A 12,787-nucleotide genomic window follows, 5' to 3' on the forward strand; every position below is an offset into this window, starting at 1 on the left:
TATGTGAGATAAAAGTATGAAACTCACGAATTTAGATCACTGGTAATAATCGGATTTAGATCAATGGCGATAATTGAATCAGCCCGCCGAGGTTCGAAGCACCAAATGCCAGAATCTTCATCAAACAATGAAAAACTACACTGCATTCTTTTTGTATACATAAAACAAAACCAATACGTTTCGACTTATGAAGATGCAACTTGGCCTTGTGCAAATTTTCAAATTTGTCACTGTCACATACATTTAGTTTCCAAGAGTTCAAAGTTTTGGTTTAACATGACACGAAACCACTGAAGAACGCCAAAATCATGTCTGGCAAAACAGAGTTTTAAGGTCTTGAAGCCATAGAAGATTGTCGGAAGTCAGCTGCGTAAGCTGCGTATCTTATATGTTAATCTCCGGTTGCAAGAATGGCTCTTTGGTCAGTTCTTCGAGTCTGCTGACAATTTTCTGAGCCACATCATCATAGGCTTGGGATGTAGAAGAATCGGGATCGGATATCACAACAGGGACACCATCATCGGAACCGCTTCTGATTCCCATCTCCAATGGTATCTAGGAAGCCGATTGATTCAACGGGTCAAAAGTCAAAACACATTTAAAGCCAATAACATTGTTATACTTTGACGTCTAATGATTAATATCAATGTCTGGTGCTTGCTTCCACTTTGCATATTTGTCACTGTATTTTATATCGAGTTTAAGAAGAGAATTGCTGACAGGATAGGCATGCAAGAGTACAGGTCAAGGGGAATGTGGAAACAATACCTCACCAAGAAACTTCAAACCCATTTCATGTGCCGTCTTTCGAGCCCCACCCTTGCCGAAAATATAGTGACGTTCGCTGCAGTTGGGACATTGAAAGTAGCTCATGTTCTCTACAATTCCTAAAATCTGTAAGAACAACAGTGACTAGAGAATAAAATACGTTTCAAATTAATAGTAGCGACTAACAAAGATTGAACTGTTCATTCGATTGATGGACTTGTTGATGGATGTAATCTGCTTATCTATTTGATTCAAATCATTATGATAAGCGTTTGAAGAATTCCCCAGTCTGGCAGTCTCTCGGACTTTGGAAAAATGATAAGGTTGCAGTTGGGTTCCCTCTCAAGGAGCACACAAATACAAACTACTATAGCTCGAGAAACAAATTTATACCGGCACATTGACTTTGGAGAACATTCTAACACCTCTTCGAGCATCAATTAATGCAACATCTTGTGGCGTTGAAACAATTAGTGATCCTGCCACAATTCCAAATGATCAAAATAGTGGATGTTTGAATGGAAGTCAACTTAACAAGAGAACTCATTGCCATATCCAACAGGTGGTATTCACATCATATAAATCATTGCGGAGAAAAGTTACACGATCCTTAATTAAAAACTTGGTCACGGAGTGCTTCCAAACATACGTTTTAGGGTGACTCTGGAAAATAACACTTTCAAGTTTTAACCTGATAATTGCAATCTCTGGGAGATGGATATCTGGGCATCACCAGTGCCAGGGGGCATATCCACCACAAGAATATCGAGGATCCCCCAATCAACTCCCCTTGTCATCTGTTCCAGTGCTTTCATGACCTGAAGCAATTGAGAGTGGTTAAAATTGCTTATTAATTGTAGTACCAATCCTAGAAATAACATAACTATTTCTCACCAGCAGCCCTCTCTAACCAATCGGAAGCACAACAAAAGACACTATAGGTCACATCTGTGAGGCTTACCATAGGACCTCTCCACACAATTGCTTCCCCTTCAGCCACAAGAGATCCCATTGATATGCATTTGATCCCGTAGTTTTCAATTGGGATCATTTTCTTATCTGTAAAGATGTGTGATTATAAAGCAACCCATAAATTACAAAATCACAAAAGTACATAATAGCACTTCCAGCTAACTAATCTTCAAAGACAGCACAATCCTACACACATCGGGATTACTAACATTACGAGAGTAGCAGGCTTAGAATTTCTAAATAAAAAAGATGAAGGCAGCAAAAACAAACATTTAAACGTCCTCCAAGAAGATTTTATATTCACTTGATCAATATTTCAATTTGACATGAAAACTATATAAAGTAAGAGCTTCTTGGTCCATATCACAAAAGATGCAAAAATTTCTAATTGCCGAAACTTCTAGAAATTGTGTAACAAGATTGGTTCAAGAGTGAAAGTGGGCTTGTGATGCCAGCATATGAAAATGCCATTAAATTAGCTACCAAAGAGGTTCCTTTGCTTCCTCAAATCCCACGTATTACTTAATTGAAACGGGTAAGCGAGAACTAAGCATCTAGGACACTGAAGCACCACCTGCGCTCACTTCAGGCTTTCCATGGAGTTTCATCATTGTCGGAATTGACGGTCCATATACATCGGCATCCAGCAGCCCGACTTTAAGCTGACACTTGTGCGCTAGCGAGACGGCCAAATTAACTACAAATGTACCACATAAATTAAATAATATAATGGCAATGTAAACAAACAAATAAGCTCACTCACGACAAATGCACAGTGCAGGGGCAGACCCAGAAAATCCATCAAGCGTATCCAATGAACCATTCTTATTTTAAAGGGGGCAAGAAACGAGCTTTAAGAAAATTACGTGTAAAAATTCAAAAACTTCTTCTATATTCGAAGGAGGCAAACCAAACCCAACAAGATAACTTGCTGTGCTCATTTCTCTTATGTGATCATCGGACTCCTGCTGGATTCCTGAAAATCCAGGTACTCAGGGCCCAGACAGCATGTAGGAATGACCGCACAGCAATATATAAAAGCCAGATTACCAAATTTGTAGCAAACCATGTTTCAAGAAATGAAACAAAAATGGTCCTGAAGTACCAGCGGTGGTGGACTTTCCAACGCCGCCTTTGCCAGAAGCGACAGCTATAATGTCTTTAATCCCTTCGATCTTCAAACTCTGTAAATGGGATCCTTTTGCACCTAGAACAGCAAAACCCCTGATGCCCCCGAGCTTGAAAATCGAGACAACAGCCAATTCTGTTCAGTTCTGAATACAAGAAAAAACGAGGAATGGGATTCAAATAGAGAATATCACGTACAGTGAAGTTTCTTGGTAATCGGTTCATGGGTTTTGCTAAATTTCCTGCAATAAAATCCGAACGGCTCCAATCTATAGAGGTGGCGGACCAAGATCGCCGATGATGCAAGAAATAATTCAAATGATATTGGGCTGTCGATCGCAAAGAAGACATGGCTATATAAGATTTTGTTACCAGATCAGCCCAAATTTTGACAAGATGGTCTTTAATAATCTTTGGCCACAGACCCAAAAATTCGTCCGGTTCCTGGTCAAATTCGAGTAGTTCCGTCTAATCGAGTCATATAATTTTTTTTCACTCGAACTTGAGATCGATCAAATTTTTACATTTTAAATTTTAGAGCGATTTAATAATATCTAGCTACATCCTTGATTGATGCTTGAAAAAATCGAGCTAGTTCAAGTGGTGTAAACAAACTAAATTGAACTTAATATGAAGAAAATTTTAAGACTCAAATTCGAGTTGAAATAAATATATTTAAAATCAAATTCGATTCGAAATTCGAAAATTTTATTAGTTTTTTTACGGGCTAACTCGAGTTCGATCAATAATTTATGGTTGAAACCTTCAAAAAAGTGTTCGGGTTAATGGAGTACGACACCAATTAGATTCTCCTGATTACTCATCCACAAATAAATAAATAAAATTTAACTGTGGAATAAAACCCAGAAACATAGGATGACATATACAAGGATTATTTGCCAACCTGGGAAACCTGAAATTCGGTTGGTCTCAACGGTCAGTTATTTCTGGGACAACGATCCCACTATTTTTTTTTTCATTTTCTTGCATCATTAATGGTTGCATAATCATTTTCATGGCAGATAATCGTAATTAGTGGTCACACCCATTTCCATTATATATTCATCTCCTTTTCATGCTTCTCTCTCTTTTCCCTTCATCACTCTTGCATCAACGAACACTGGTACCCACGCATCTTGTGATTTGGATTATCGTTGTGATTCACGCTTGCAATGTGCGCTTTTATTGATGTTTGGTTGGTTCAATTAATGGGTCTTCACATGATTGGTTGATTACAATTTAGGGTTCTTTTTCTTTTTTGATTGGAATTGAGATCATGAATCTGTTTGTTAATGCACGAATCATGGGTTTGAGTGTTCTTTGATTCCTATGCCATTTGGACGAATGGGTTGCAATTTTCTTGATTTGGAGACATAAAAATTTCATGGTTTGCATCTAATATTGACTCTTTTTACTAATTTTTTTGCTTTATGATTCCTGTTTTATTTATTCATTTTCGTCGTTTTTAATGCCACAGTCGCTGAACCAGTGTTTGATGATTTCCCGTGGAAGGGTCTTTAATCTTTTATAAATTAAGGAAGAGTGGGAGGCAATTTGGGATTTGATTTTTGTGAATGTTGGGGGTCATACTCTTGTAATGGCTGCTGAGGTTCTATCTGTGAAAAAGAGGTCATCCCCTGGATTCATGACTCTATTGTCCTCCGCAGCTTGTGAGTGGTTCTTGATATTTTTGCTATTCGTGGGCGCGGCGTTTTCATATTTGCTCACAAAATTTGCTCAATACTGTGAGCTCAAAGCTCCCTGTCCATTATGCTCGAGGCTCGATCTTGTTTCGGGGAAAAAGAAACCAGGAAACTATTGGAGTTTATTATGCAGAAACCACAGCGAAGAGATGTCATCTCTAGTGCCTTGTTCTATACACAATAGTCTTGCCGATGTCAATGGGATGTGTGAAGAATGTTTTATGCCCATTATTATGCAGCAAAAAACTAATTCTGAATCATATAGGTTGTTAGTTGGTAAGCTGTGGGTTGATGTAGAACGATCCATTCTCCAAAACTTAATGCTGAATAAGAACATACGATTTGGTTCTTCAGGACGTAGGACGTGTTCTTGCTGCAACAAGACATGGAGAGCTAAATCTAATGCTGAAAGATTACTCGGGTTTTCTCCAGTTAGTCTTGGGGCTTCTAAAGCCAATTTGAAGCCTCCTTTGCCTCGTGTACCAGGTCGGAGTCGTTTTAGTCGTAGGGATAGCTTGAAGAGATTAAGAGAGAAATTCTCAGGGCCAATGGTACACCATTCTGCTTTGGGAAGTAGTGTTGATACGCTGTCTCATGTGGGCTATACGAAGCTGAAATTCTCCTCTGATTCCGAGTCTGAGGTCTTATTCTCAGAAGATGATGAAGAAGGAAATGCAAGTTGTCATTGTAAATTTGAAAGTAAACCAGAATATAATGTTCAATCCAGCTTAAAAGGTCCACCTATAACACAGGATGAGAAAGTGAAACCTTCGGTTCTTGATCTACCAAATCTGCTTGATTTGAGTGATGATAAGGATTTCAGTTCTTTATCAATAGAAACATTCATAGAGCACGGTCTTAGAGAGCTTGACTGGGCAGAAGCTTATAATAAACCAAGCACATTTGTGACACCAGAGCTAGCTTCATTAGACAACGATTCCCAACCACTGGGTGTTGGAAAAGGTTCTTTAGATGTGCCTGCAGAGACTTCTAACACCTCGTCATTTCTCAAGCAGCGTAATCTCTCCATCTTAACCTATTTCACAAGCATACACGTCGTCTATCTGCACTAGAAATGACTCGAAAGATAACAAACATGATCATTATATCATTTGTGGTTGATTTAACAAGTGAATTTGAATTTGCAGAATTAAATGACAAAGGAAGCAGGGAAAAAAGATATACATCTACGGTGAAGCATATAGAAGCTGTTGCAGGAACTTCTGCAGAAGATACTCATTCATTAGAGTCAAATAAAAAGAATATAACTGATGCTTTGACTGGCATAATGGAAAATAAAGAATTATCAAGCTTAGAACCCGTTGAGCCAATTAAAGCCTGTGACTCTGATCAAAATGAAAAAAATATGAAGTCCCTGCCACAAGACTCTACATCTGATGCAGGCTTGTCCTCGACAGATAGAAGTCCTGCAGCTCATAACGAACATGCTGAATTCAGAAAACCCGAGGATTCCTCTTATCAGGCAAATGAGACTAGCCAACCTGAATATTTGGAGGGAACTGTTGATGACGACATTGAAGGTAAAAGTATGCTTGATCGACTAAAACAACAGGTTGAGCAGGATAAAATCTTCATGGATTCTTTATACAAGGAATTGGAGGAAGAAAGAAACGCTGCTGCAGTTGCAGCAAATGAAGCCATGGCCATGATCACTAGACTACAGGAGGAGAAAGCGTCGCTTCACATGGAGGCGTTGCAATACTTAAGAATGATGGAGGAACAAGCAGAGTATGATGTGGAGGCGTTGGAAAGAGCCAATGATGTTATTGCTGAAAAGGAGAAGGAATTGCAGGACTTGGAAGCAGAGTTAGAATTCTACGGAAACAATTATGGTGATGAATCATTAGGGGTCGATAAAGAAAACAATCCTGGCACCTCTAGAGATTCGAGATCTTGTAATATTAAAAAAACCAATGGAACGTGTAACCCAGCCATGGATGGTTCTGCCTCGAAATTTGTGGATGAAAAACTCTACATCTCGAAATGTTTGAAGAAGTTGGAAAAAAAGATCCATCAAGCTCAAAATGGTGAAAAGATAAAAAACGAGGTTGGGAATCTTCCTCATACCGGAGAGACATCAATAAGTCAAGAAAATGAAGATAATGGTTCATTTGAGCAAAAGAGTATATATCCTTCGAATGGGAATCCGGATCGTGACAAGGACAATGATTTTGTTTCAGGGAAAAGAGAGAAACCATTAGAGAATGGTGCTTATGCTTTTGAGAAGGAAATTGTAGAACTTCAGCAGAGGTTGGATGCACTTGAGACTGACCGAGATTTCCTCAAGCACATATCTGACTTGCTTCATAACGGGAAGGATGGATTGAATTTAATTCAGGAAATAGCTCATCAGCTACAAGAGTTGCGAGAAGTCGAATTTAATAAAAGATGACTTTTAATCCTCTGAGGCTGCATCTCTCTCATTTACAGAGTTACTACTTCCTAACCTTGACTTATTTTTTTAGTTTATATGTTTCAATCCCGTGATTTGGAAAATTATTGTTAATCCATGAAAAAATGTGTTCTTCAATGAGCTGCATTCTACTCAAAATAGTTGTCCATATTTTCTGAAACACTGCAAAAAAAAGTAGCTGTAAATAACAGAGATATTAAGATATAAATTTCATGGATCTCTTCTTACTTTCCAGTTTTCAAAATCTTGAATACATGGGATGAAAACAGAGGGGAGCAATCTACATAATCCAAGCGTGGAGATGGTGATGAAGATGAATCTTAGGTATCTGCCTAACGTGACTGTGATTTACGATATTTGGGTTTGCGCCATGTATAGTTTTTCCAGTAGAGGAAGAAAGTGTGCTTCAGAGATGGAACATACAGAATCAAATTTTCTGTATCTTGGATTCCATTTTCTTGATTTGATTTTTTTGGTCTTTTGAGTTGGAAATGAGAATAGATTGGGAGTTGACGTTTTGTTCTTCTCAAATTGGTAATGCCTTTGATGTGCATTGCTGTGTATGTCCTGTTGGTTATATTGCAGATGGTAGTTCTGACTTACTTTTTTGTTTTATACAAGGTATAAGAATCAAATTGTTACTCGCGAAGGTGCGAACATATAATGGACTCTATAACAACTAATTTGTTTCCACTTTAAAAAATAGTTAACATAAGTTGTCGTAAAAATCCATGGTAAGTATTGTAAAACCTTTTAAATTTTGATTTTTAGCTCATGTGGTACATATGTATCACACAATGGATCAATATTAGGTCATAATACTTGAGAAATTCATTGTATGGGCGACCATATTTGTATTTATATATTAAATAACTTAGTATAAGATAAATATAAATCAAATTCCATCCGTCTTTTTTATACCTACACTGACAATACCAACCGATAATAGGATAGTTTTCTTCTTCTAGCTTGTTTTTTTTTTATGGGTTATTATATATATTTCCCTCAACTTTCCTGTAAAAGCCGATACTCAATATTGAAAATGGCTTTTTGGTCATGTATAAATATGTTTCATGGATTCAACCCAAATAAACTTGTAAGATTCGATGCAAATTAAATGCAGTAAACATATTCCACTAGGGGAGAGCTGTTCGGTTAAAACTTGATTCGAGTTTGATTTGTTCTAGCTCGAGTCGTTACTTGAGTCGAGTTCGGATTTTAATGTGTCTGTTCGAGTAGCTCGCGAACTATCCAAGTAACTACATTTATTAATTATTTATAAGAGGATATAGATTTAAGATATTTTTGGCAATATAAACCTAAAATTTAAACCCTAATTTTTGTTGTCAATGGGTTAGGAAGACTTTCGAGCTTTTCAAGTATGAGGTTGAGTAAAATAATTGCATGTTGATGTCTCCAACGTCCGGTAAACATTTCGGTGGAAAATGGCTAAAGTGAAAACGAACATCAACTTACTAGACTACATCATGCTTTGATTTATTAAGGGACCAAACCAAATACGTAATTTCTTCCAATGGAGGAAAGAAGGGTAAAAGCATTTAGGTTTCTTGCACCCAAAAAAAAAAAAAAAAAAAATTCATAAAATAATAAAAAATACAACATTCGTAGAAGTCGGCGTAAAATATTTGTCACATATATCGTCATATTTTGCTCCGAATAAACATCGTTTACCCACGGCGGAGGCGGAGGCGGAGTAGCCAGGAGTCTGCCAGGAAAGTTCTGTTCACCCGTCACCGATGCTCTGCATGGTGGACCACCGGACACCGATAAAATTCTACCGATAGTGTGTAAATGTGTAATGGATGTGTTCTTATATATGCCATATTATTGAAATATGGGTTTTTGGTCAAGCATATGCATATCTTGCATGGATTCAACCCAATGGAGACGTGTGGATTTTATGCAAATGCAGTAAACTTAATCCGCTAACCAAGTAAGAATATAATATAATTTGGACCAAATTTTCCTTTTCCTCTTTTTAATTTATAATTTTCCTTTTATTGACTGGAAAAGTTTTCTGTCAATAGAAATTTAGTCTTTCTTCAGAAAAATCCCAGTCTAAATTGTTTAACATTTTAAAATGTTGTCAAAGCCTCCAATATATAAAATTTTATTGAAAGCCAATCGTGACTATATATATACCAACAAAAATCACCTTTAATTTGGTTTTAATATATTTTTTTAAAACACAAGTATTCTACCTTATATACAAGTTTTAGTTAAATTTATGCTACATCGGATGAAGTATAATTCGTCTAAATTAAATCATTATATGATCTAATATATAATTTCCCTATTTAATTTGACTCGTATATAAAATAAATAATTATGTTGTGTGCATGAAATATGTCTTACCGAATACAAGATAGACTTGCCCTTTTATAACGTCTCATATTTATGATTCATAACCAAAACTATTTTTGTACCAAATGGAACGTGAAATAAACTACAAGTTATTTTATCATGTTGCACCACCTTATTCGTTCTATCGATCTCTCTAAATTAATCCTCGATTATATAAGGGGATGTATTTGTTCTAGATTTTTAATGATTTTTATGTAGTTTAAAAGTATAAAAGTATTCAATCCAGACTTTTATATAGTACTCTACAAAATTTTAGTGGTATCAAATGTAAACTTTTGTATAGTTTTAAAAAGTCATATATTATTCAAATTTGACTTTTAAATAAACTTATTGAATTAACTTGAATAATTGAAGTTTAATTGGAATAAATTTAGTATTGAGTTATTTATTTTCTTTATTAAATTAAATAAATAATATTATATCGAGATATAAAAATGTTTAAAATAAATAAAAATTATTCACGTCCAACCGTTAGTTCAATAAATAAATAAATAATCACAAGCATAAATTAGAAAATCCACATGATTCGAAATTAGGTGAAAATCTTTATAAATCCGTGAGATTCTGTAGAATTCTTTCAACTTCACAAAATATGTTATTTAAATCAGCAAATTTCTGCAACGAATACACACATAAGATTATAGGATTCCCATTTTTCTTAATTTTGTATTGATAATTTTCAAAAGTTGGTAAACCGAGCCGAATGCCCTCTATTCTCAATCCTTATGTATATTATTCGATTGTTTATTAATATGTGATTGGTAATTTAATATATACGAATGTGTATATACGATTTGATCATTAATTAACTAACAATACTACTACAAAAAACGACAACGGATTAGGCCATTTAAAAACTGTTGTAAGGTATTGTTGAAAGTGCGTTCAACGGATAAAATATGTTGTCGGATATGTGTTGTGGAATTATTAATTTGTTGTAGTGCAAGCTCGTGATCAGCCATGAAAATGCCAACCGGCCAACGCATTCAAGGTTTTAACCAATATTACACGATTCATATTCATTATTAATAATGCTCATAAAAAACTTAAAGAACGGTCATTTTCCCCTTAATTTCCTTAAATATAAAATATACAACGAACGAATAAAAAAAGGTAAAAAGATAAAATAAAATTGGTTCTTGCACCAAACAAAAATTAAAAGCTCAACAAGTAATAAACATACAACATTCTTGCAAGTTAGTGTGAAATTATAGTTGTCAAATATATGTTCATGATCTCGGTTTATTCCTTCTGTTGCCAAAAACAATTCATCTTCATTTACTCTCCTTAGCCACACCAAACTGCGTCATTTTTTCTTCAGGATAGACATCGTTTACCCGTGGCGGAGGCGGAGCAGCCACTACTCTGCCAGCAAAATTCCGACTACTGATCGGCATCTTGCATGGTGGCCCATTACCTCCGGTTATCCACGTGCAGCCGTTGGGCGTGGGTGTTTGAACTAGACGCCGGCCCTTCAAGGATTGTAGTAAAAGACTTTGTCCCTTCATAATCCATTGCTCCTCTTCCTCACCAAGAATTCGAGCAGCTTCGTATGATTTCATGCTGTGTAAGAAGATTAATCCCATCATAAATAAGATAATTTTTGCAGAAACCCTCATGATCTTGATTTTTTGAAAAAAAAATAAATAAATACTCGGAGATCATACAATATTTTGTTTGTTTGTAAATTAATGTAAATATTATGATATATGGTTGCATGTGTTTATATAGGTGTTGTGACTTTGAAATTTTTACTTACGACCTTATTATAATATTTGATGGAATGCATGCATGTTTGACTGTTGAATGGGATATACAAAAACTTGAATGGGTCTCATTTAAGCTGAAAGTGACTGCAGATTTTTGAATGACTAATATGAAATTGTTAAAAGTGAAAACTTAAAATAAAAATTTTAAACTCACGAAATATATTAAACTACACACTTTTATAAAGTTTTATCTACTCAGTTGTGTTTTTCTTCACAAACTGCGATACTTATTTATAGAATTTTTTTGGAAAGACTCCAAAAATAAATATATCATTAAATACATCATTACATACTAATTTTCAATATTTACAATTCTTATTTTCAATACTCGATCTCTTATATTTTTCAAAAGAAACATAATAATAAACGGGGAAATAATAAAATTAGTTTTACAAGTTGGTTTACATCGGATTTTCGATTTTTAAATTAGCAAAATCAGGCAATAGTATTGCAGTAACTTGTTTCTTTTAATTTTTAGTCATTTTTTTCGTGGAACAAACAGATGTGATTGTGCAAAAACATTGCTTTTATATTTATGAAAATCTTAGCACTCCGTAAAAAACACACAAAACCAAGTTGTGAGCTCCATGATACCTATTTTTAACTGATTAGATTGTCATAATCTAATTTATACCAACCTGATTAAAGGAATTTTTATTTTCCCACACAAGAAAAAAAAAATTGTTAAGAAAATATAAATTTTATTTTGATGGCAATTGGTTTTACAAAAAGTTAGGCATTTAATATATCTTTGACTATTATAGGCTATATTTTTTATTTTGATGATCAACTAAAATATTGAAACTTAAACGTGACTTATCACAATAAATATTAAATAATTATTTTTGCACAAAACACGATATGTTTTCAAGCAATTAAACGCGCTTTTGAATTGTGAAATAGCGATGGAATTGGTAAATATTTATTTACAAGAATAATTAATGGGAGTTGATAATTTAAAATTATTTATGCATCCTATTATATATATATATATATATATATATATATATATATATATATATATATATATATATATATATATATATATATATATATATATATAAAAATTCATGTATGAACTCTACAAATCACATGTTTAATATAACCATATTCTCTTCATCCAAATATTAATTAAAAACTTTACCAACATTTTATGAATCAACTCGATCTATTAATTATCGTGATTCATATACATAATAGTCATTATTTTACACACGCATCGAGCATATGTCGTTTGCTAGTCCTTACAAAGCTTGAAAATGAGACACATTAATTAATTTTATTAAATTTCCTATATTCAAAATAAAAAATAATCAAGAATTAAACCAATGTCTCGTGTATGAATGACGATTTATATATGTAAACTTAATTGACCCGTATCTTATTTGTTGCAACCTATGAGATGACGTGCTCAGAAATTGACCGGCGACTATTCGTAAATTATCGAATAGTTTATAATTGACACATATATATCGAGCTGGAATCGAAATCGGGATTAAAAAAAAAATTCCCTTGAACTATATCATTTAAGCATTTTAAGTTATTTAATAATTTTTTCAAATTCTGAATTTTTTCCCTGATTATAATTTAGAACATTATTTTATTTAAAAATTTTAGTTTGATAATAG

General features: G+C 34.3%; 2 protein-coding genes across 4 annotated transcripts; one reads left to right on the top strand and one right to left on the bottom strand.

Moving 5' to 3' along the window:
- Window positions 1–116: 116 nt before the first annotated feature.
- LOC140840204 (iron-sulfur protein required for NADH dehydrogenase, mitochondrial) lies at window positions 117–3,221 on the bottom strand. The gene is made up of 8 exons (XM_073207407.1): window positions 3,067–3,221; window positions 2,846–2,978; window positions 2,315–2,437; window positions 1,730–1,827; window positions 1,460–1,586; window positions 1,162–1,247; window positions 769–894; window positions 117–555 (listed from the first exon to the last, which is right to left on the bottom strand). The coding sequence occupies exons 1-8, from the start codon at window positions 3,217–3,219 to the stop codon at window positions 385–387; spliced, it is 1,017 nt and encodes a 338-aa protein (XP_073063508.1). The 5' UTR covers window positions 3,220–3,221; the 3' UTR covers window positions 117–384.
- Window positions 3,222–3,785: 564 nt separating this feature from the next.
- On the top strand, window positions 3,786–7,615 carry LOC140840202 (probable myosin-binding protein 4). 3 transcript variants are annotated; one of them, XM_073207405.1, is made up of 4 exons: window positions 3,786–3,804; window positions 4,346–5,588; window positions 5,720–7,023; window positions 7,241–7,615. In XM_073207405.1, exons 2-3 carry the CDS (start codon window positions 4,466–4,468, stop codon window positions 6,982–6,984), a joined length of 2,388 nt encoding a protein of 795 aa, XP_073063506.1. In that variant the 5' UTR covers window positions 3,786–3,804; window positions 4,346–4,465; the 3' UTR covers window positions 6,985–7,023; window positions 7,241–7,615. The 3 variants fall into 3 exon arrangements, with proteins under 3 accessions (XP_073063506.1, XP_073063507.1, XP_073063505.1); XM_073207404.1 differs by lacking the exon at window positions 3,786–3,804 and adding an exon at window positions 3,908–3,991; XM_073207406.1 differs by lacking the exons at window positions 3,786–3,804; window positions 7,241–7,615 and adding an exon at window positions 3,907–3,991 and having other exon boundaries at window positions 5,720–7,234.
- The last annotated feature ends 5,172 nt before the right edge of the window (window positions 7,616–12,787 follow it).

The sequence above is a fragment of the Primulina eburnea genome, chromosome 8 (genome assembly GCF_022965805.1).
Source record: "Primulina eburnea isolate SZY01 chromosome 8, ASM2296580v1, whole genome shotgun sequence".
NCBI lineage: Eukaryota > Viridiplantae > Streptophyta > Magnoliopsida > Lamiales > Gesneriaceae > Primulina > Primulina eburnea.